Source organism: Saccharomyces eubayanus, mitochondrion, assembly GCF_001298625.1.
Source record: "Saccharomyces eubayanus strain FM1318 mitochondrion, complete sequence, whole genome shotgun sequence".
Lineage (NCBI taxonomy): Eukaryota > Fungi > Ascomycota > Saccharomycetes > Saccharomycetales > Saccharomycetaceae > Saccharomyces > Saccharomyces eubayanus.
In genome coordinates this window covers 1-27,803 of record NW_017264706.1, presented here as the reverse complement: position 1 = coordinate 27,803, position 27,803 = coordinate 1, and the positions used below count along the sequence as shown (strand labels likewise).

At 17.1% G+C, this 27,803-nt stretch overlaps 6 protein-coding genes and 2 non-coding genes across 8 annotated transcripts; 2 read left to right on the top strand and 6 right to left on the bottom strand. All coding sequences in view use genetic code 3, as the record gives it.

The window, feature by feature from the left end:
* Nucleotides 1-2,296: 2,296 nt before the first annotated feature.
* DI49_5641 lies at nt 2,297-2,383 on the top strand. The gene has a single exon. It is a non-coding gene; the product is annotated as a tRNA-Ser (tRNA).
* Nucleotides 2,384-3,613: 1,230 nt separating this feature from the next.
* DI49_5640 (VAR1-like protein) lies at nt 3,614-4,675 on the top strand (the record flags this gene model as incomplete). The annotated part of the gene is made up of 1 exon: nt 3,614-4,675. One exon carries the CDS (start codon nt 3,614-3,616, stop codon nt 4,673-4,675), a length of 1,062 nt encoding a protein of 353 aa, XP_022467372.1.
* A 2,558-nt stretch (nt 4,676-7,233) lies between these two features.
* On the bottom strand, nt 7,234-7,464 carry DI49_5639 (OLI1-like protein; the record flags this gene model as incomplete). The annotated part of the gene is made up of 1 exon: nt 7,234-7,464. The coding sequence occupies one exon, from the start codon at nt 7,462-7,464 to the stop codon at nt 7,234-7,236; it is 231 nt and encodes a 76-aa protein (XP_022467371.1).
* A 6,311-nt stretch (nt 7,465-13,775) lies between these two features.
* On the bottom strand, nt 13,776-14,555 carry DI49_5674 (ATP6-like protein; the record flags this gene model as incomplete). Its single annotated transcript has 1 exon — nt 13,776-14,555. One exon carries the CDS (start codon nt 14,553-14,555, stop codon nt 13,776-13,778), a length of 780 nt encoding a protein of 259 aa, XP_022467379.1.
* A 364-nt stretch (nt 14,556-14,919) lies between these two features.
* DI49_5673 (ATP8-like protein) lies at nt 14,920-15,066 on the bottom strand (the record flags this gene model as incomplete). Its single annotated transcript has 1 exon — nt 14,920-15,066. The coding sequence occupies one exon, from the start codon at nt 15,064-15,066 to the stop codon at nt 14,920-14,922; it is 147 nt and encodes a 48-aa protein (XP_022467378.1).
* An 801-nt stretch (nt 15,067-15,867) lies between these two features.
* Nucleotides 15,868-24,389, bottom strand: DI49_5672 (COX1-like protein; the record flags this gene model as incomplete). The annotated part of the gene is made up of 7 exons: nt 15,868-16,340; nt 17,241-17,264; nt 18,625-18,831; nt 20,218-20,409; nt 22,157-22,478; nt 22,924-23,068; nt 24,148-24,389. The coding sequence occupies 7 exons, from the start codon at nt 24,387-24,389 to the stop codon at nt 15,868-15,870; spliced, it is 1,605 nt and encodes a 534-aa protein (XP_022467377.1).
* Nucleotides 24,390-26,238: 1,849 nt separating this feature from the next.
* On the bottom strand, nt 26,239-26,328 carry DI49_5671 (BI2-like protein; the record flags this gene model as incomplete). Its single annotated transcript has 1 exon — nt 26,239-26,328. The coding sequence occupies one exon, from the start codon at nt 26,326-26,328 to the stop codon at nt 26,239-26,241; it is 90 nt and encodes a 29-aa protein (XP_022467376.1).
* Nucleotides 26,329-27,601: 1,273 nt separating this feature from the next.
* On the bottom strand, nt 27,602-27,674 carry DI49_5670. The gene has a single exon. It is a non-coding gene; the product is annotated as a tRNA-Pro (tRNA).
* Nucleotides 27,675-27,803: the final 129 nt, after the last annotated feature.

Sequence of the window (27,803 nt, the reverse complement as noted above, 5' to 3'; positions counted from 1 at the left end):
TAAATTAGTCCGCCCCCCCTGGGGGGGGGCGGACGCCGTAGGAGAAAAAGGTAATATTAATAATATTCCTAATGGAGTTAAATAAAAGTCATCTAATAATAATAAAAATTATATTAAATATAATCATCTATATAGTATAAATATACATAATATATATATATATTAATTATAATAAAAATAAATAAAGAAGAATTATTTAATTCTTTAATAAGTTAATAATAATTAAATTACTCCTAGCGGGGTCCCAATTGGGCCCGGGGGGCCCGGGGCTAATAAAATATTATAAAATATGAATAAATAAGTATATATTTTTTAAAGAGTTTAGTTTAGTTTAGTTTGTAAGTATAATTACTATTAATAACATCGTCTCGCACCGTCCAATAGGACGGTACGAGACGATTATAACTTGTTTACATATAAAAATATAAGGAGTCCTAAAGAAGTATTAATTATAAAAATGTTAATATTTAATTAATATCTATATCAGATTAATAATAAGTATATATATAATATTATAACTCCTAGCGGGGTCCCGGGCCCGGGGCCCGGGGCTATATATAATATTGAAAGAGTTATTATTATAAACTAGGTATATTATTATTGTAATGTTTTAATAAGAATAAAATAAAATAATAAGAATTATTCTTAATATAAAGTCTTATAGTTAATAAAATAAATAGAATTGAATTATTAATTATAAGATTTATTAATATTTATATATATTTAATCTTATAATATTTATATAAAGAGGAATAAAAATCATTAATAGTCCGGAGGAGAATATATTAAAAATTATCTTATACATTATAAAAATAAATAATATTATCAATATATTTAAAATAAATAATAAAAAGGATAAATTATATTTACAATTATATATAAAATTATATAATATCTATTAGATTTATAATAAAAGATTTAATAATTATTATATATATATATATTTTTAGTTTAGCTTTGAAGGAGTTAAATAAATTTAGTATAAAATCATATTTTATAATATTATTAAGTATATATTTATATCTTAATAAATAATATTATAATTACCATTTATAGTATATTATTAGCCCCGCAAGGAGCCCCGGGCCCCCCGGGGGCCCGGGACCCCGCAAGGAGTAATTTAATATTAAGATAATAATAATAATTTAAAAGGATTAATAATTTATATATTTTTGATATTTTTATATTTTTAAATATATAAGTAGTAGGGGGAGGGGGCGGGTGATTAATAACAAGAATAAACAATATATTAAAGAACGTAAATAGAATTAATTGAATATAAATAACTAATAAATAAATTATAAAGAAAATTAATAATAAATATAAAATGTATATATTAGAATAAAAATAAGTATATAATATATAATAAAGAAATAAAATATAAAGGAGCACCGGCCCCCCGGGGGGCCGGGGCCCCGATAGGAGATTTATAAAGATAAATAATAAGTTAATATAAAGAATAAATAAAGATAAAAAATGAATAATATAATAAGATAAGAACAAGAAGATATCCGGGTCCCTGATATAATTATTATTGAAAATAATAATGGGGACCCCCCCGTAGGAAGAAATAAAATATATAAAATATAATATATAAATAAATAAATAAATAAATAAATAAATAAATAAATAATATATATATAATAATATATATAATAAAATAAAGTCCCATAGGAGATAAAAATATAAAGGAGTATTAAATATAAATATATAAATCTTAATATTATATTATAAGTCTGGGAAGGAGTCTTAATATAATAATAGTTTATAATCTTATAATAAATAATATAAAATAATAAAGGTATAATATACACTTTAGAATACTATATATCATTTAAATATATATAAATTAAATTTATAAATAATGTATATATATATTAATATCCTTATTTTTAGTATAGAAATTATTAATATTATTTTATAAGTTAATATTAACTAGTTAATAATAATCTATTTGTTTAAGATTAATTAATTAATTAATTAAATTCTCCTAGCGGGGTCCCAATTGGGCCCCCCCGGGCCCGGGGCTAATAAAATATAATGAGTATATTTAAGTAATTAATTATATTGTAAGACTTTATATCTATATAAGTAATATAGTTTATCTTCTTCTAAGATTATAAAAAAATATTAAGGAAATATATATAATATATATAATAAATTAATTTCTTGATATTAAAATTAAATAATAATTTCTCCTAGCGGGGTACCGGGCCCCCCGGGCCCGGGGCTAATAAAATATTAAATAAAATAAAATAAATTATATTAATAGTCGGGAATTATTAAGTAACTATAAGGATGGTTGACTGAGTGGTTTAAAGTGTGATATTTGAGCTATCATTAGTCTTTATTGGCTACGTGGGTTCAAATCCTACATCATCCGTATATAAAAATAAATATCTAAATTATTAATCTATTTATCTTTATGATATAAAAATTATTATAAATAAAATTATATTATAACATACATAATATGATAAACTCCTTGCGGGGTCCCGGGCCCCCCGGGGCCCGGGGCTATAATATAATATAAGATTATATTAATATGTATAGACTAATAATAAATATATATCTATATTGTTTTTTATAAGATTCTTATTATATATAAATATATAAAATATAATTACTTAACATTTTTTGTTATAAATAATAAAATATTAAATACTTATTAATTAATTAATTAATTTAATTTAATTCATATAAAAGATTATTTTCTTATCTTTTCAATAATATCTTTTTAATATACATACTTTTATTAATATATAATCAATTCATAAATTATCATAACTAATATAAATAAAATATAAGATTTAATTTAATTCATATAAAATAAAGATAAATTGTATAATATAATATATAATTAATTAATTAGTATTATCTTATTATAAATAATATATAATTAATATCTCTTTATGTATATATATATAAAATAATATATATAAAGTATATATATTTCTTACAGGAGTAAATAATAATACTTCTTCTTATTAGGAAATAAATATAAATATAAATATAACGACTATAAATATTAATCTAAATCTAAATATTAATATAAATATAACGATTATAAATATTAAATAAAGATTATATATATAATAGTATTTTTCTTATAGGATTAAATATATTATAATTAATAACTCCTTCGGCGTCCGGCCCTATTTATTAATAATAAATGATAAATTATCATAAATAATAATTTACTCCGGGACGGGCGACCAGACTCTTAATATAATATGATTATAAATTAGATTCTGACTTAATAATAAATAATATCTTACAGGGTTAAATAAATATTAATTAATTAATTAATCTTTTAATAACAATATAATAAATATTATTAATATTATTAATATAATGAATAAAAAGTATTATAATAATCTAAATATTATTAATATAAAGTATTATAATAATAAATATAAGTATAATTTAATATTATATCTCCTTGCGGGACTAAATAAATAAACATATTAATATATATAAAGGTAATATATTATAAACTACAATAAATATCTAATATATTATAATAATAATATAATATAATAAAGATGCATATTATATATATATAATGAATAATTATATAAATATAATAGATAAAAAATATAAATAATAAATAATGAAATTAAAATTATTAAGAATAATTAATAAAGATAATTTAAATAATAAAAAATTAATATTAAAAAATATTTTATTAGAAATAAATATTAAAAGAATAAATAATATAAAAACAATATATAATAATAATAATATAGATATTAATAATAAAAATAATAAATTACAACATTTAAATAATATAAATACTTGAAATCTACAAATTTATAATTATAATAAGAATATAGAGATTAATAATACTATAAATGATAAATTAATTACTAAATTATTATATAAAATAATAACATTAAGATTAAATAATAATAAAACAAATAAAATTATTATTAGTAAACCTATTAATCAACATAGTTTAAATAAATTAAATATTAAATTCTATTATTATATAAATAATAATAATAATAATAATAATGATATAAATAATAATAATAATTATTATATAAATATAATTAATAGATTAATAAATATTATAAATAATAATATAAATAATAGTTTAAGTAATATTTTAAGTTATTATTATAATAAAAGAGTAACAATTGAACCTATTAAATTATCATATATTTATATAAATAGTGATATTTTTAGTAAATATATTAGTTTAAATGATATAGATAAATATAATAATGGAATTATAACAAATTATCAACGTATATTAAATAATATTATACCTAAATTAAATGATCATAATATTTCTATAAATTATATTAATAATATAAATAATATTAATAATATTAAATATAATAATATTATTACACCTTATGGTATTAATAATAATATTAATAAATTATATAATAATATAAATATTGATAATATTCCTATAGATATTTTAATATTTAAATATTTAGTAGGTTGATCTATTAAATTAAAAGGTAGATTAAGTAATAATATTGGTAGAACTAGTACTCTTATCTTATTAAATGGTACTTTTAATAATAAAAAATATTTATGAAGTAATATTAATAATAATTATAAATTAAATTATATCTCTTCTAATCATAATTTATATAATAATTCTAATATTAATAAAAATGGTAAATATAATATTAAAGTTAAATTAAACTTTATCTAATATACAATATATATTATACATCAATTATATATATTATTATATATATAATACTACTAATTAAATACTTGATACCCTTTATTATACTATATAAAATATATATATTATATATTTATATATTATATTTATAAATCAAATTATAATAATATTCTTATCCTATAATTATTATTACTCTATATTTAGAATATATTTATAGAAAATAGTTAGAATTTATTTAGCCCCGGGCCCCCGGGCCCGGGACCCCGCTAGGAGATATAATACTTAAAGTAAATAATATTAAATAACTTCTTCAAGGGCTAATAGCATCTTATTATATTTTATATTCATATTTATGAAAAATGAATAAAATATATATTCAATATTTATTTATTATATATTTTATATATGAATACTCCTTTGGACTTTTTATAAATTTAAATAATATATTTTTATTAAGATTATATAACATTATATATTTCCTGGATATTATATTATATTATATTATATTTATTTTATTATAGCCCCGGGCCCCCCGGGCCCGGGACCCCGCTAGGAGATTATTATATTAATAATGGATATATTTATTAATTAATACTACTAATAGGTATTATTATATTAAATAATATTTTATATGTTATTATAAGCCCCGGGGCCGAACGGCCCCAATTGGGACCCCGAAAGGAGTATTATTTATTTATATATATATATTTATATATATTTATAGATTATTATTAGAAAGTAGAAGTATATATTATTTATATATATTATAAGTTTATATAGCCCGGGGCCAATAGGGACCCCGCAAGGAGTTATAATATTATTGATTATATTTATATTTATATTATTTATAAAACATTTATATATTATTTATTTAATATATTTCTCCTACGGCGTCCGCCCCCCAGGGGGGGCCGGACTAATTTAAGAAAATAATAAAGATTCTATATTATTCCCACGGTCACAAACCTAGATAAGCTGGGTTTATGCCAATTGCGGGGTATATTTATATGTTATTATATTGTATTTAATTTATAATTATTATTAATCTATTAATAAGTATTAATAATATTTTATAATAGTCTAAGTTAAATATAAAATGTCTAAATTAATCTATATAATATTTTATAATATTTATTATTTAAAAATACTATTAAAAGTATTTATTTTTATAGTCTAGTTCATATTAATATATATCGGATAATATATGAAGGAGATATAGATATAAATAAAGATAAGAGTATTCTATATATATTAAAATATTTATATTTATATTTATTATTGAAGTATTATTTTATATAATTATTAATACTCCGACTCCTCCGGCGTCCGGCCCCCCCCTTAATGGGGGGGCGGGCCCGACTATTATTTAAAATATTATTCTTTATTTAACTTTATGGAATATATATACTTTATAATTAATACTTTAAATTACCTTATAAATAATAATTATATATGTATTATTATTTATTATTTATAATTAACTAAACTCTTTATTTATTATATTATATTATCATTTACAATAAATTACTATAAGATATTTATTATATATATATTTTATATTTAATATATATTTTATTAATCCTTCAGAAGTATTTATATTAATATTTAATAATCCGGAGAGACTAAACATTAATATATGGTTATTTATATTTAGCCCCGGGCCCCCCGGGCCCGGGACCCCGCTAGGAGTCATTATTATTTATTATATATAATATGAATGAGTTAGACTTTTAATTAATATATTCTTAATATATATTTATACAGACTTTTATTATATAAGAATTAATTCATTATTTATATTAATATAATTTATTTATCATATTATATTAATATTAGCCCTTAAATAGTAATCAATATATATTATTATATATATATTATTATTATTAATTGATATAATTATTGCTGTATATATTATTATAAATTTATTCTTTATGTATATAAGATTATTTATGTATATATGATTATTTATTAATATATTATATTATTCTTTATTTATGTATATATTATATTTTATATATTATTAGTCGGGGCCCCCCCGGGGGGGCCCGACGCCGGAGGAGTATATATTATATTTTATATATTATTAGTATTGGGTCCCTTCCTGATAGAATATAAATATAACATATTTAGATTATATTTGGATCCAATACGTTATTAAATATTATTATTATATATTTTTATAATAAAACATATATATATCTATATCTATATATTATTAAGTAATATATCATATACTTTTTTATATAATTTAAGATTACAAATAAAAAGTAATTTAATATTTGTATATTAATAGCTATTATAATAGCTATTAAATAGAAGAAAATAAGATATTTATATTTATACTTTTATATTTTATATTTTATATTTTATATCTTATCAATAAAAAGATTATTAAGAAGTATTTTATATAATTAATATATTAATAAATTAATAGTCTGGTCGCCCGTCTAGGGGGGGGCCGGACGTCGAAGGGGTAGAAGAATATTATTAATAATTATTAATTAATATTAATTAATAATTATATATGTATGTATTTTATTTATATTTTATATTTTAATATTTAATATATTTTTTATTATATATTAAACACCGAATAATAATAAGAATGAAACCATTAAACAGAATAAACCTGTAGCTTCTGATAATGCGAAACCTAAAATAGCCATAGGGAATACTAGATCTTTAATAGAAGGGTTTCTTGAAACACCATTAATTAAAGCTGCGAATACGATAGCAATACCAATACCTGCTCCTAATAAACCAATTGTTGAGATACCTGCTCCAATATATTTAGCTGCTAATACTAATTGCATAATTTTATTTATTAAAATATTTAATTTATTATTATTATAATATATATATAATATTATTATATTATATACTTTTTACATATAATTTTATATTTTATATGAATATATTTATATTATTATTATACTATATATAATACACTATTATGAATATTTTTAATTAATTTTAATAAAAAATATTAATATATACTTTATATATAAATGTGTATAAGATTTATATATGATTACTATATATTACTTATACATACCTACTCTATATATTTATTATATATATCTATTTTATATATTTATTATATAAACCTATTCTCTTCCGACTATATATTTATTATATATTTATAAAATACTCCTCCGGCGTCCGGCCCGGGGGGCGGGCCCGACTATTGTTTTATTATTATTTAATCTATAATATTAAATATATTAATTATATTTACAATATTAAAAAAGATAATAATGAATATTATTCATAATTTAAATATTATATTAATAATATTATATAGTATAATAATGGACATTGTTCAGAATTGAAATATTATATTTATTATTTTATAGAATATAGATATGTATCTTATTCATAATTTAATTTAAGCCCCGGGCCCCCCGGGGGGCCCGGGACACCGCAAGGAGTTAATTTAATTTAGTTTATTTAAAGTATATAATAATTCTTTATAATTTATATAATATAATTTATTATCATTAATAATGTTCTATTTTTGATAAATATAATTCTTGTATAATATTAATAATATTTAATCATTATTTTTTATATAATTTTTGTATAATATTGATAAGGAGTATTTTTATATAATATCTTTTATAATATATTAATAACTTTATAATATATTAATAACTTTTTAATATTTATATATATAATCTAGGTATGTGTGACAAACCCAGCTAATAGTAGCTGGGTTTGTCACACGGGATGTATGTATATATTTATTATCCTTATATTTCTATAATATTTATTTAACCATTATTATTATATAATTCTTTATAATATATTTAATAATAACTATTGACTATTTATGTATATAATATATATATAATATATATATTTATTTACTTATATTTTATATAATTAGCCCCTAAAGGAGTATTATTATTTTTATTATTTATATATAATATTATTAATATTTAATATTTATATTTAGGTGGGGGTCCCTATTATTATTTATAATCATTATTTATTGTCAGGGACCCGAATACCCTCTTATTCTTACTATATCTATTATATATTCTTATTATTATTATATTTATTATACATTATTATTATATATATTATACATATTTTTATTATATCTCCTCTGGCGTCCGGCCCGAGTAAATAATTATTTATCATAATTTAGAATTTATTATTGATAAATAGGGGCGGACCCGACTATTATATATTATTATTATAGATATTATATCTTTAACTCTATTAGGAGTATTATTATATTATCTTTTATTATTTATTAATATATATTTATATATTATTTTATATTATTATAATTATATATTTAATATATATGACTTTTTATTGATAATTATTAATATTTTTAATATTTATATACATATACCCCGCGGGACGAACCCAGCTACTATTAGCTGGGTTCGTCCCAATTGCGGGTTTATTATTAATTATAGCCCCATAGGAAACTTATATTTTATATTTATATATTTCTTGTATTATTTATATAATCTTTTATACATATATTTATTTACTTTTTATATATATTATTTATAATTTTATAAGGAGTTTATTATTAATATTTAGCCCCGCTAGGAGTAATTTTTATGAATTAATTAATTAATATATTTTTATATAATTAATAGTTTCTTTACGGGTGGGGTCCCCATTATTATTGAGAATAATAATTATGTCAGGGACCCGAATATCTACTTGTTCTTATATATATATATTATACATTATTTATTATTATAATAAATATTATATTCTTATTTATATATATATATACTAAACTCTTATTTATTAATCATTTTATTTCTTTTTATATTTATAACTAATTATATATTAATATATATATTATATAATTGTGTATATTCTTAATTATAAGTTTTAATAATTATTTTATAACTTTTAATAAATTAATAAGGTTAAATATTATTAAGTAAATTTAATAATACAATGTAATTAATTTTATTAGGTTATAATTATATTAAGATTTTATATTTTATTGTTTATATGAATATTTCTATATTTTATATTTTTTTTTTATATGAATATTAATATATTTTATCTTTTATATAATATTTAATTTAAGCCCCGGGCCCCCCGGGCCCGGGACACCGCAAGGAGTTAATTAAATTTTATTCAATTAATAATAATCGTATCGTACCGTCCAAATGGACGGTACGAGACGATGTAACATATATTAACTATAATTTTATTCTTATTTATTATATTCTTATTATACACTTTAATATAAATAATACATTTTATATACATTATTAATAGATTTATATAAGATATTATATTACTTAATTATTTATTAGAATACTATACTTATTATATGATTATTAATATTTAGCCCCGCTAGGAGTCCCGGGCCCCCCGGGGGCCCCGGTACCCCGCTAGGAGTAATTATTATGTATTTTATTAATAAATACTTATTATTTCTTTATTATTAATTTATTTTAAGACTAGACTTAATAAAAGATTATTATTATATTAATTATTAATTGCGGGTTTATTATTATTTTATATACTTTTTATAATATAATATAATATAACATAAGATAGAAGATATAATATAATATAACATAAGATAGAACATTAAATCTAATATTCTTATAAGTTTAATATATACATATATATATACATTTATATATATATAAAACACTTTCAATACTTTATTTGATTATTATTATCTTATTATTCTTTATATTTATTATTATATAATATAATATCATATATTAATTAAGTTTTATATTAATTAATTATTAATATTTATATATAATTTATAGTTTCTTTAGGGAGGGGTCCCCATTATTATTTTCCAATAATAATTATTAAAGGGACCCGAATATACCCTTATTCTTATTTATTATTTTATTCATTTTATATTTATTCTTTATATATTATATAGGAGATTATATAATTTATTATATTATTTATATTTATATATATTTAATATATATTAATTATACATTGTTCAATTCATACATCCTCTCCCCTTGGTGAGATGGTGGTGTTATATCCCTTATTTAATCTATTTATAACACCTCTCCCCTACATATATACTTCATATAATTCTACCTAAAATATACACATCTTAAATTATATAATTATAATATTTTATTCTTTTTATTAAAAAAAGTATAAATTAAAAATTAATAGTAATAATAATAATATGACTTTTTATAATATTTATATATATTTAATATATAACAATTTTATTTATATTGATTTTTATATAATATATTTATAGGAATAATATTTATATATTTAAAGTATAGTTTTATTAAAACTAATTTCTTAATTATTAATATAATATTTAATATGATACAAATTATATACATAATAATTGTTTCGTACCGTCCAATTGGACGGTACGAAACAATGTAGTTAATAACAATTATATTCTTATTTATATATTTATCTTTTATTAATATACATATATTAATTAATACTTATTATTATTTTAAATTAAATATTTATTATATATAACACTTATCTATAGTTAATATATATATATAACACTTTCAATATCTTTATTTTATTATTATTTTTTTAGACTTTTATATTAATTATATAATATATTTATAAATTTTATATATTTTAAATTATATTATTTATTTTTATTTAATTATTAATATTTTAAATCATTTATTTCTTCTTTAGGGGGGGTCCCCATTATTATTTTCAATAATAATTTTAATAGGGACCCGGATATTATTTCGTTTTCATTTATCTTTTTTATTCATTTTATTATTTATATTATACTTATTCAATTTATTTTATTGTTTATACCTTTAATTCTATTATTTAATTTGTTTTATTATTATAGTATTTATTAGTTATTTTATTTCAATTAATTCATTGATGGTACTTTATTATATTATTATTCTAGTTTCTAATCACCCGCCCCCTCCCCCCATAAATATTTATTACTTATATATTAAAAATCTAAAAATATATAATATTCTCAATTCTAATAAAAAATATAATTAATAATATAAAAAATAATCAATATTAATAATTCTTATATAATCATAAATATCATTTTAATTTTAATTTAATTATTATATATATATCTATCTATTTATAAAAATATTAAACAATTAATTCTTTAATTAATAATTTAAATTGTAAGAGTTAATTTTATAAGATTAATGATTCTTATAAATATACTAAAATATTAGTTTATAACTCCTAATAAATAATTTTTAGTTAATAATATGTTATAGGAGTAATACTTTTATATAAATTACCAGACTTATATATTAAACCCTTCTATATAATATCTAATAATATAATCTTATATATATCATAATAATATATAATAATACTTTAAAAAGTATATTAAGTATATATAATGATAATATTAATCATAAGTATATATTAAATAATTAATAGAATAATACTTCTTCTATCGGGGCTCCTTTCTATTATACTCCTTCGGCGTCCGCCCCCCCCGCGGGGCGGGCCGGACTTTATATATATATTTCAATATATAATAATAATATTTATATTTTAAATTAAATATAATATATGATACTTTTTTATATATATTTATATAAAAAAAGGGTAGTTAAAAAAGAGTTATAAATTTATTCTATCTTTAAAATAATAAAATAATATAATATAAATAATAATACTCTTTAAGAGATATAATTATATATATTACTTCTAAGACTTAATATCTAAGATAATAATATATGAATTATCAGTAATAAAATATAATATAATAGTTTATCATTAAAAGTTTTAATAAGATTCTCCTCCGGCGTCCGCCCCCCCATTAACCATTAAGGGGGGGGCCGACTATATAAATAATTCTAAATAAGAAATTATATATTAATATGACTTTTTTAGTAATAATTATTAAAGATAATTTATGAATTTATTATATATAAATATAGGCTAAATAAAAATAATATAATATATTCTAGAGTTTGATTAAATCTATATTAATTATAAATAGGAGATACAATAATAACTCCTTTCGGGGCTATATAATAAATACTTTAAGGGTATTAAGAATAATATATAAAATAATATGATATATCTAAAATAGAGATATATATAAAATCTAAATATATTTAAATCTCTTTAATTTATATTCATTTTAATTTATATGAATAATTTAATATATCTAAATAAATATTTATTTATAAAATGAATAATACTATTTAATAAGTTTATATATAATATCTTTAAATAAGTATGATAAATTCTTTTTAATAATCTTTATATTACATAAATATAATATAATAATAATATGTTTATATTTTATATTAATAAGTATCTTATATAAATATTAATATTAATGTTAATTATAACATCCAATAATATTAATAAAAATAATAAATAATACCCCTTAAATTTAATATATTTTTTTATATGTATACAATATAATTATAAAAAATAGTTATAATTTTATTATATCTTAAAAATAAGAATAATAAATAATCTGGATAAGAATATTCTTTAATAATGTATTAGTTTATATATTAAATATATAATATAATAATATATGAATTAAAAATAATAAAATATTATATATATAATAACTCCTTTCGGGGCTATATAATAACTAAAAATAAGGAATAATATATATTATATAAATGTTAATATTAATACTTCTAGTAGATATTAATAAATAAAATAATATAATAAATCTCTTTTACTTAAAAATATTATATTTATATTAGTTCTAAAATATAATAATAATAATAATATGTTTATATTTTTATAATAATTATATAAATAAGTAATTTATATTAGTATTAATGTATATATTTATGTTAATGTTATTTTATCTAGGTAACTAAATAAATAATATTCTAAATAAGAACAAGTAGATATCTGGGTCCCTTAAATAAAAATTATTGGTAAATACTAATGGGGACCCCTCCCGTAAGTAAATTATAAATTATAAATAATAAATTATATAAAATATATGAAATCTAAATAAAAATAATATGATAAATAAATATCATAAATAATATATAAAATATATAATAAAAATAATATGATAAATAAATATCATAAATAATATATAAAATATATATGAATTATATCTATAATATAATAAATAATATAAAGTTTATAAGAATATTATTAAAGTATTATATACTATTATAAGTATAAATTAGTGTAAATATACGGCATCTTTTAAATAAGAAGCAGTTAAGATACATCAAACATAACTTTGAATAATACCAATAGCGAATTCTAAGAACATAATAGCTAAGATTATAGCTAAAGGTACAAAACCGAATACTAAAGTAAATAAGTTAATTAACATAAAGTTAAATAGTAAACCAGCTAAAATAATCATTAATAAATGACCAGCTAAAATATTAGAACCTAATCTTAAACCTAAAGAAATAGATCTAGCAATATAAGATAAAGTTTCAATAATAACTAATAAAGGAACTAATGGTAAAGGTGTACCAGTAGGAACAAATAATGAGAAGAATAGTCATCCATGTTTATATAAACCTAAAATAGTATTACCTAATCAAATAATAATACTTAAAGAAATAATAAATACTAAATGAGCTGATAAAGCGAATGAATAAGGAATCATACTAATTAAATTAGCAATAAAAATAAACATAAAGAAAGTAAAAATCATAGGGAAATATAATCCTCAATTTTTACCTCCGATTTGTCCTTTAACCATATTTATAATAGTATCATAAATAGCTTCTTGTGAAATTAATCATCTAGAACCAATAATTTTATTATTATTATTAGTTAATAGATATAAACATAAAATAACTAATAATACAATAATAGTATATAATGAAAATGTTGTTAAATTTAAACAACTTAAATCAATAAATGATGATTGTAAACCTAATAATAGTCTAATCTCAAATTGATCTAATGGTGATGTAATATATGTATTTAATAAATTAAACATAAATTTTAATAAAATAACTATAACTTAAAAATAATTAACTATTTATATAATTTTTTATGAAATATATTAATAAAATTAATTATTATATATATATATATAATGATATATATAATATTTGTATTGTAATATTTATTTATAAATTCATATAAATAACTATTAGCTTTATCACTTCTTTATATATTAATAAATTAATTATATATAATTAATTTATTAATAATTGTGATATTTATATAATCTATATTAATTATTAAATCTTAAAAAAGATAATAATAATAATATATTGTATATTTTCATATATTATATAATATATGTGTATTTCTTATTATAAACTATTTATTTATATTATAATAACTATAATTATAAATTATAATTTAGAAATAAATAATCTAGATACGTATAATCTTAAGATCATAGGTAAAAAGAATTGTGAGAATAAAATTAATAATAGAATTATTAATAAGAAACCATAAGTTAATTGATTCATAAAATAAAATGGAACTAATTGTGGCATATTTATATTTTAATAAAGATAAGATAATAACAACATTTATTAAATTATATAAATTATTTATATTATTATACCTTAATTAAAAAGATTAATATTTCTTATTAAAAATAAATGTTATATATATTAATAATATAAAAATAACAAAATATTAAAGTAATAAGAATAAGAATAAGCTATATCTGGGCCCCTTTAAATACTAAAGTTATATAAAATATAATGGGGCCCCTACCGTATATATAATTATATTAATAAAATATATAAATATAAAATATAAAACTATATAAAATACCTTAATATATAATATAAAATTATATAAATATATAAATATATAAAACTATATAAATATCTTAATATATAAATATAATATAATAATAATAATAAATAATAAAAATTATAATTATTAATAAATATATATTCTCTCTTTATTTATTAAAAATAAAATATAAAAAGGTATATAAAATAAATAATATAAATATAATGTATAATATATTATCAATATAATATATAAGTTTGATATAGTCATAATAAATTATCAATATAATATTAATATATAGGTTAGATATAGTCATAAAAATATAAATAATTTCTTTTAGTAGTAACTAAATATAATAAATAGATTAAGATTATTATAAATAACTGACATAATATAAATATAAAGATTTATATTTATATTATTAATAATTATATGTAAAAAAGTATATATATATAAATAAATAAATAAATAAATAAATATATATATATATAATTTAATAAGAATATTATTAAAAAATAATTAAAATTATATTAAGATTAAATAATATAAGATTAAGATTGTACAGCTGGTGTATTGAATGAATGTACAGCTGGTGGAGAAGTTAATAAGAATTCAATAGATGAAGATTTAACTGTATTTAAATTGAAGATCATATTAGATTCAACAAAATCGGGTGCTTTAGAGTAAACAACTGATTTATTAGTAACTTTATTATTTAAACCATTAACTAATTGATCATATAAAATATAGATGAATAAGAATAATGAGATAAGTGCAATAAATGAACCAATAGAAGCTACATAATTTCAACCAGCGAAAGCATCAGGGTAATCTGGAATTCTTCTGGGCATACCATTAATACCTAAGAAATGCATAGGGAAGAAGATAACATTAGCCCCGATGAAGATTAATCAGAATTGAATTTGAGCTAATTTTTCGTTATAATTTAAACCTAAAATTTGAGGACTTCAATAATAGTATCCTGCAAATAATGAGAAAATAGCACCCATTGATAATACATAATATTCCGATAGGTAGACCTTTACAAGTTTTCCCCCGGTAAGAACCGTACATGCGACTTTCATAGCATACGGCTCACGCAATATCTATTCAATATTTAATATATATATAAAAAAAAATATATATTTAAATATTTATCAGTTTATTAATATAAACCTCCTATTAATATTATAATATATAATAAAAATAGGCATATCACCTTTAATATAAGTTAGCAGATTTTCATCTTAGAATAATAATTCTTATACATATCATTACAATATGTCATTAGCTTTTTATATAATCTTTTACCCTCTAAATATATAAGAAAATTTCTATAAATAAATATTATATTTCTTAATCCAAGATTTTATATATATATAATATATAATATATATTTTATAATAATGGTATTATTATTTAATATAATAACAATTTATAGGGCTTACCTTGTTTAACTAATAATACGTAAATATTTAACTTAGCTCTCAAACTATATTACTAATGATTATATGATTTATCGTATGCTAATTCCCAACACATAACCTCAATCATTATTATTTTAATATAAATATATATAATTAAAATAATTATTGAATTATCAGACAGATTTTCAATAAGTGGTTAAGTAATTTTAAAACATTTGATTTACTTTCGTTGAGCATATTAAATCAGTCAAAGCTCCTTCATCTTTAATATATTAATAAATAATATATAAACTGTCAAGAATATGGCTACTTTTGTCACTACAGTTTAACATATTTATGTTACCATTTTAATACATTTGTAGATAGACTTATATTGATAAAAATATAATTTATACATTCTCCTATACCTATCTTATATAGTATAATATAATATAATATAATAGGTATTAAATTAAGAAAATGTTAAATATTATTATTAGTTACTTGACAAGTCTCGCGGAAATGTCCCACTACGTAATAAGTCATAATAATAAATATTATTTATTAATATTTTTTAATATTTGATATTTATTGATAATAACTTTAACTTTATCATTTAATTTATTTTTTATAATTAAAGACATATTTTTAACACTTTGTAATAATATTAATTCTTTTAATATTATAAGAGAATTAATAAATCTATGTAATTTTATAGATTTTAATAAGTAAGCAATATTTAATAATAAATATTGTTTATATCTTCTAAGACTTAAAGGTTGATATTTATTAAAATATTCAATAAAAGGTTTTATAGCTTTAGAAGATTGAGCTTTATAAATATAAGCTGTAGCTCCTGATTTAAAATCTTTTTTAATAATACTACCAAGTTTAAAATATTTTAAGACAATATCTAAAATATATTTATCTTTTTGTGATAATTCTAAATGAAATTTTAATCATTGACTAAGTTTATAATATTGAAAACCAAGATAAAAATAACCATCTGCATCATTAAAACCTGTTAACCAAGGATTTAATAGTACATCAAATTCTTTAGGTTGTTTTAATAAAATATTTAATAGATTATTAAAATTATATTTATAATATTGATTATATCTTTTATATGTTAATAATTTACCATTAATATAATTTATAAAAACTTCTTGATCTTTTCTTTTTATAATATTTCATTCAACAGCTGTTAATTCTTTTTTATTATTATATCTAGCTGTAATATGTCCAATATTAAAATAAAGACATAAATAATCAGCTAAAATAACATCTTCTAAAGAAAAAATAATAGTAAAACATCTTGTATAGATATTACCATCTCCTTCAAATAATCCTGATAAATAATAACCTTTTTCATCCTCAGTATAATTATCTAAAAATTTTAATTTATTAATTTTCTCTTTATCAATATTAATAAAATATCTATCTATTACATTAGTATATTTATTTATAATTGATTCATATGTTTTTTTATAAATATTATCTATTAATAATAAATATAATATAATATGATAATTTAAAGTTATATATAAAAATATATAATAAGTCAAAATAATATTATTATTTTTATTAACTTATATTCACATATAAGATTGGACTATCTCTTAATTTTAATATAATATATTAAAATCATTCACGTTTAGTCTCTACAATACTTTAATATATCATTATATATAAAAAAATTATAATTATGAATATATTAAAGTTATCACGGGATTGTCTTATTTTTTATATAATATATATATATATAAGAGTTTCCCCGTTAGCTATTATATAAATATTATTATTATAAATATAATAACCAATAATATTTAATAATATAATTATTATTTATTATTTTTGTGAATTTTATACACGACACTTATTTTTAATAAATAAATATATTTATATCGTGGAATGCTACATCTAATGAGGCGTTAGCTAAAGCTACACCTGTTAAACCTCCTATAGTGAATAAGAATAAGAATGCAATAGCATATAACATTGGTAGTGCTAATCTAATTGAACCACCGTAGATCGTCGCTAATCATGAAAAGATTTTAATTCCTGTAGGAATAGCAATGATCATAGTTGCGGAAAGAAAATAGGCTCTAGTCACTTAAATATTATTATAAATATATAATAATATTAAATAAGGATGAATAAGTTTTATAATTTTTTATAATATATATACCTTAAAATTTAAATTATAATTCTAATTAAAGTGAGATATTATTTTCGACAATAACAAGTATTATATTCTATTTTATTTTATATATATATTTTTATATATTATATTATATAAACAAACCTTATTAACTGTGGACTGTATCTTTATCCTATAAAACTTATTTCTAATTAAAAATAAATAAGATAATTATTTTATATTATATATATATTTTATATATAATAAAGGATTAAATGCTTAATTTTGATATATAGGATATTTAACGCACTAGTCTCTGAAGTTCCTTTTAATAGATATAATTTTATCTAATCCTTCTTTAGTTAAATGTAATTTATTATCAAATAAATAACAAACTTTATATCATTTAATAAAATGAATATATTTACTATTATGTAATGGTGGATATAAACTAAAATATTTAATTCAATTTTTAATAGAATTAAAATTAAGAGCTGAATAATTATAACCTCCAACTACTGATTTTCTTTTAAATAAAGAAATACTACCATCTAAAGCTTTTTGAACATGTTTTAATAAATCAACATGTCTTTGTATAATTCTAAATATAATTTTTACATTATATCCTATTTTTATAGTTTTTGATTTATAAACATATACTCCAAAACTACCATCAGCGTCAGTAAAACCAGTTAATCAGGGGTTATCTCATAAATTAAAATTAGCGATAGGTTTAATTAAAGTATTAAATTTAATATCGTATTTTTGATCAATTAATTGTTTATGCTTATAAGGGCCTAATAATTTACCATTAATTAAATTAAATACTCTTAATATAGCTGCTTTAGAATCAAAATTTAAACTTACAGCTTTATTAGTATTAGAGTATTTTCTAATATTACCATAACCAATTAATTTTTTTAAATAATAAGCATTTTTAATATCTTTATAATTAATAGCAATAGTAATATATTTAGCACCGATATGACCATCTCCTTCAATTAAACCTGCTAAATAATAACCTAATATTTCATCATCTTTTAATTTTTTATATAAAGGTTTATGTTCTGAGATTTTTATTTCATTTATATCATTTAAATGATTTTTAAGAATTGTTTTTTTATTCTTATTAATTTTTATAGAAGTAAAATAAAAGTTACTTGCCGATTGTTTATTATTAGTTATAAAATATCTAAATAAAATAATAGATTTTTCCAAATATATTAATAATAAGCGGACTATTATTTTAGTTATTTTAATAATATTATTATTATTATTAAAATAGTATAAAGTTTCCGGCATACAGTTAAATAATAATATATACGTTACCATATATAACGACACTTGAGCTTTCATATCTGCATCTAATCCTACAATATACATATGATGTGATCATACTAAGAATCCTAATAATCCAATAGATGCCATAGCATATACCATTGAAATTTCACCAAATACAGGTTTTTTAGAATATGTTGATACAACATGTGAAATAATACCAAAACCAGGAATAATTAAAATATATACCTCTGGATGACCAAAGAATCCATACACATATAAAATATAAATATTACACTTACAATATATTTTACTTATTATAATTTATAATAACCAATATATAAATTAATATCTATTGAGTGTATCGACTGTACATTAATCTTTATAATAATATATATTATAAAAACCACCGATAAAGCAGTCTGTAGCGATCACTTAATTAATCGACGGTCTTGATCCTAAGAAGATTATTAACCGTACTATCAGTGTTGCCTTTATATATCTTTATATTTTATTAAATATAAACTTATTATTATAATAATTAATATTATTCATAATAAGATAATTTTATCAATAAATTATATTTATTAGTAATTTATATGTTATATATATAAATAAGTATATATATAATTATAATATATAAAAACTAAGATATAACATACTCTATATATAAAATAATATATATGAAATATTATATAAATAATTAATATTTATATATAAATTTACATTTAATTATATCTTTTATTTCTCATCATAATTTATTTATTAATTATTTAATTTTTTATTTCTAATAACTTTTAATATTTCTCCTCCGGCGTCCGCCCCCCCCCCGGGGGGCGGGCCGGACTATTAAATTAATCTTTCTATCCTCTTTAGTTAAAGATTTATTTATAGCTATATCAATAAAATTTAATCAATCTTTATAAATTAATAATTTATAACTTCTTAAAGGATATTTATTAAAATATAATCTTAATTTAGAACAAGCTTCTAAACTGCTTATACGTAAAATATAAACATTATCTTTAGAATGGTTATTAACACCACCTGATTTAGTATTAAGTATATTTTGTAATAATAATAAAATTATATCAAAAACAATTTTATTAGCTAAATATTTTTGAGTAATACTATAACTTAGATAATAATAAGATTGAGATTTACCAATATAAAAACAACCTTCACCATCAGTAAAACCTGATAATCAAGCATTATTTAATAGAGGAATTTTACATTTATTAATTAAATTAATAATAAGTTTATTATTATTTATTAATTTTAAATTAATAGTTGAAATAAATATATTTAATTTAATATATCTTACAGGTAATACTAGATTACCATTAAATAAATGAATTAATAATATAATATCTTTTTCACTATATACTACTCATCTATAAGTATTTAATTTTCTAGAATGATATAGTACATTACCAAAAGTTATATTATCTTTAATATAATTTAATAGATTTAAATCTTTACTATTAGAAAGAATAATAGCATATACTTGTTTATTTTTAGGAATAAGTAAACAACCATCAGCTTCAAAAAAACCAATAAATCATTCTAAAAATTCTTTAGTTGGTAATTTATTATTTGGTTTAATCTTTTTAAATTCTATATAAAATTTATCAAAATTAAAATTATCTTTATCTCATTCTCAATTATATTTACTAATATCATTATTAGTTAAATCTAATAAAGATTTTAAAGTATTCATATTTGAAGATTCTTTATTAATTATTAATTTATCTTCTGATTTTATTTTATTATTATTTAATGTTTTAAGATTTTTATAAAATAATAATATATAAAAGTATTTAATAATATTTATAAAAAATATATATAAATTTAATTTATATTTATTTATTAATTTAATAGTTTTATCAATATTATTATATATTGATAAAATAGTCTTTATTATTAATAGATTAAAGACAATATTAATAGTTAAAATATTTATTATTAATAAACTTAGAATTATGATTTTCACTATATTTATTTTATAGTCTGGGTAAAATAAATGCTCGTATAAGATGGGGTCACCACCTCCTGCAACTTCGAAGAATGAAGTATTAAAGTTTCTATCTAATAATAACATTGTAATACCAGCAGATAATACAGGTAATGATAATAATAATAAGAACGCTGTAATGAAAATTGATCATACAAATAATGGTAATTTATGCATTGTCATACCATTTGTTCTCATATTTAATGTTGTTACAATGAAATTAATAGCACCTAATAATGATGAAATTGATGTTAAATGTAAAGCAAAAATTGCTAAATCTACACTTGGTCCTGAATGTGCTTGAATAGATGATAATGGTGGATATCTATTTAATAATAATTATAATATAATTATATAATTAGTATATTTGTTAATATAAATATTATTATCTATATCTCAATATATTACTATATTGTTCGGACTATGTCTTTAATATATTAATAATACATTTATACTATATATTATTTAATAATATATATATGATATTTTATTTTTATTCTTATTTATTATATATATATACTTTATATTATAATAATATAAATGTTAATGATATAATCATTATTAATATATTATATCATGTTTAGTCTCTGAAATATTTTATTAATTAAAATATTGGCATATTAACCTATATTATTAAACTTTTTAACTAATATATATTTGTTAATATATAATATATATTAAGTATTTTAATAATTATATATATTTTTATATATATATATAAGGTATTTTATGCATTAAATGATATTTAAAAACTGCATATCCTTTTATTTACAGTTCATCCTGTACCAGCACCTGATTCTACTAAAGTAGATGTAACTAAACATACTAATCCCATAGGTAATACTCAAAATGCAATATTATTAATTCTTGGAAATGCTGTATCTGTAGCACCAATTATTAATGGTAATAAATAATTCATTTTTATTATAATCTTTCAATTATATTTGGACTATATCTTCAACCTATTATACAAAATATAATAGGTGCAACACGTGTAGTCTCTGAGGATCCTACGTAATAATTTATATATATAATTCTTAGATAATATAAATATAATCTATAGAAAAAAAAAGTATATATAAATATAAATAAATATATATATATATCTTAATATATATTTATATTATTATTTGGTTTCCTGCGGATTGTCCATACTTAATCCCCCTTTTTATAAATTGAGGATATATTATTTATAATAATTTTTAATATTATAGTATATTCATAATTTAATTGAATTACCATTATATTATATTATAACTTTAGGAGTTTCCCGCATATAGTGTTGTAATAATAATATATTTTATAATATATTACGGCAATTATTTTTACTAATTTATAATATATTTATTATATATTAGAGGGATTATAAATAATATAATACTATTGTCATAATTACATCCTATTTATTTATTTATTAATAGAACTATTTATTTTAATATAAATTATTTTTATGATCTCTATTTTAAGTTAATATAAGATAATTATAATTTAATCTCCTACGGTGTCCGCCCTATTAATTAATAATTAATCATAAATTATCATTAAATAATAATTTACTAACTATATTTATTTAGCTTTTTATAACTATTAGTATAACTAAAACATTATTTTTTTTATATAAAATATATATAAATTATATAAATCATTATTATTTAATTATTTATTAGATAATAAAGGATATTTTATTAAATATTTAATTACTATTAATAAGTTAATTTTTATTATAATTCTTACATTATATAAATATTAAAGTTTATTATTAATCTTTCAATACTTAATAAATTATATAAATATTTAGTTAATTATATATTATCTAATAGAAATATAATTGTTAATTTTATATATATTTTTAGGTATATTTTTATAAAGTACATAAATAGATTCGTCACCTTCAATTAAACCTATTAAATAAGATTATAACTTCTTTTTATTATATTGATCATTATTATTATCTATATTTTTAGTATTTTATTATTTATTATTTATATATTATTTACCAAACCCACCAATTAAACTAGGCATTACTAAGAAGAAAATCATTAATACAGCATGACCTACTACTAAAACATTGAATAATTGAGCATTTCCTTGTAAGTATTGTGAACCAGGTGCAGCTAATTCTAATCTAATGATTAAAGACATTGCTGTTCCTGCCATACCACTAAAAATAGCTAACATAAAATATAATACTGCAATATCTTTTGCATTTGTTGAATATAATCATCTTTGTACCATTTTTATTTTTTTATTTATATATTAATTTTATTAATATTATAATATTTATAATATTATAGTTATAACTTTAAACTATTTTATTTATATCTTTATGATAAACATAAAGTAATAGTATAATAAATATTTATATATATATATATATTGTTTTATAAAACGTATCATAGTTTATATATAATATATATATACACTCTTTTCAGAGAAATCATTAATTATATTATTAAATAACTTATTAATGAAATTTATATTATTAATTAAATATTAATAATATTATTATTATACATATTACTTATAAATACATTCTTTATTATTATTGAAGATATACCTTATTCTATTAATATATTTTAAATAATTATTATTTATTATAGAACTATATAATTATTATTAATAGTCTTAAATAGATAATATTATATTATACTTATGATATTTATTTAATTTAGTAAATTATTTATATTATTTTTAATAATAAAATTATAATATAACAATAAAATGATAATACATAATAATTAAAATATAAAATAAGGATATAACCTGTATGTTTATATTTCAATTATAACTAATAAATTATAATTATTTATATCTTAAATATATATACTTAAACTAATCTTAATATAAATTATATTATAAAGATTATAGTTAAGATTATAATTATTAATTCTTTCTTAATTATATATTTCTTATTTTTAATAAAAAGGTTAGATTATTAACTAGACTATTATAAGAATATTATATAAATTATATATATATAAAATATTATATGTATAATTATTTATTAATTATATTTAATTATAGGTTAAATATAATGATTTATAATACATTATATTAAATTAAATAAAGTCCCGTAGGAGAATATTAAGATTATATTATATAATAATAATAATAAAATGACAATTATATAATAACTAATTATTAAAATATAAAATAAGGATATATCCTCCTCCGGCGTCCGGCCCCCCCGGGGGGCGGGCCCGACTATATGTTTATATTTCAATAATATAATAAATAATGATTATATTAAATATATTAACTATATCATATATATATACAAACTAATACTATATATTATGTAATACTCCTAGTAATAGATATGAGATTAAATAGTGAATAAATATTATATGAATATTAAATAATTATATAACTAATATGTATAAGAATATAATAATTATTCTTAATGAGAGGAATAAATAATATATTATTGGTAATATATATATCTTATATAAATATATCTAAAGGATAATATATATATAAAGAATTAATGATTATACTTAATAGGATTAATAATATTTACGTATTATGAATAAATAATATAAAGCCCTATAGGATATGGATATGGATATGGATATGGATATGGATATTATATTATAAAAAGAATATAATAATATATAATATAAAATAATATAAAATAAGTATATATATGTTTATATAAAAATTATATAACAAATAATGATTATATTTAATATTTTAATTATATCCTATATATATATAAAACTATATATAATATATAATATGTAAAACTTCTAGTAATAAGGTTAAAATAATTAATAATATTCTATTTAAATAACTTCTTTAATGATTAATAATTATAAATAATAATATTTAATTAATATAATATCTTTTAATATAAATTTTAATAAATAATATAAAACCTTATAATAGATTATATTTTAATAATAATAAAATAATAATATAATAAATTATATTTTATAACATCTTAAAGGTTAGGTTATAATTAAATATATATACTTCAAATATATATATATATTCTTCTCTTGTATAATTATAAGTTATTAAAAGTATTAAAGAATAATAATATTAAATTAAATTAATATAATAAATTATATATAATATATACCTATAAATAAATAATATAAAGTTTTATATAATAACTTTTTATAAAAAATAATATAATATAATATAATAAATAAGAATATAAAAAATATATATATTAAATATTACAAATTAATAAGAATATATATTATGTAATACTTCTTATGATAATAATAATATAATTAATAATTAATAAAAATATTAAATAATTAATAAATACTATAATGAATATTTTAATAATTACTCTTTAATATATCTTATCTTATTTTATAATGATAAAATATTATAATAATTAATATAGGAGTACCGATAAGAGAAAGTAATATATATATTAATATAATAATAATAATTACTGAAACTAATAATAATATTTAATGACTATATATATATTTAATACAATATATATCTTATATAAAGGTATAATATAGTAATAATCTTATATGAAATAATATAATAATAAATAACCTTATATAAAATAATATAATAATAATAATGATAATAATATATAACCAATAATTATAAATATAGTTAATATACTAACTATATCATATATATATATAAATAATATAATATATAATAATAAAGTCCGGCCTCCTATTTATATATAATAAATTATAAATTATGATAAATAATTATTTACTTTAATAGGGGGATCGGACGCCGTAGGAGAATTAATAAATATTAATAAGAATTTATATTATTAAAAATATTAATAAGAATATACATAATAATATAATAATTTACTTTAATAGTTATTTTCAATAGATTATATATAATATATAATTAATATAGGAGTCCCGATAGGAGAAACTAATATATATATAAATATAATTAATACTGAGACTAATAATAATATTAAATCAATATAATATGTTTTAATAGGATATATATCTTATATAAATAAAGAATATATATTTTATATTAATAAAGTACCGTAGATGAATATATAAGATTAAATATATAAAATATAATATATTTAATACAATAGATAGATCTTATATAATATATAATAGTAATCTTATATGAGATTATATAATAATAATAAATAATAATAATAATATATAATAAATAAAGTACCGAAGGATAAATATAAAGATATGTCCTTATTTTATATTTTAATAAATTTAATAAGTTATGACAATATATAATATATTTAATATAGATAATATATCTCCTTGCGGGGTACCGGGCCCCCCGGGGGGCCCGGGACTCCTTGCGGGGCTAAATAATATTAATTAATTATAAAGTTTCATTAAATATTTTATAATAATAATAATTTAAATAAAGAATATATATATAAAATATCATTCCATGTATACCATTAGGAGAATATAATATATATGAATAAAGAATATTTATATTTGATTTAATTTTATTTTTTTTTATTATCAGATAGGATAGACTCGAACTAACTAGGTCTTTCTCCCAAAGAAAGCGCCTGACCTTTTGGCTTCTATCTGTATTAATATATAATATATACTTCTAGCGGGGTCCCGGGCTCGGGGGGCCCGGGGCTATATATAATAATAATAATAATATATATATATTTATATAAAGTCTATTTATTAATTAATTAATTAATTAATTATA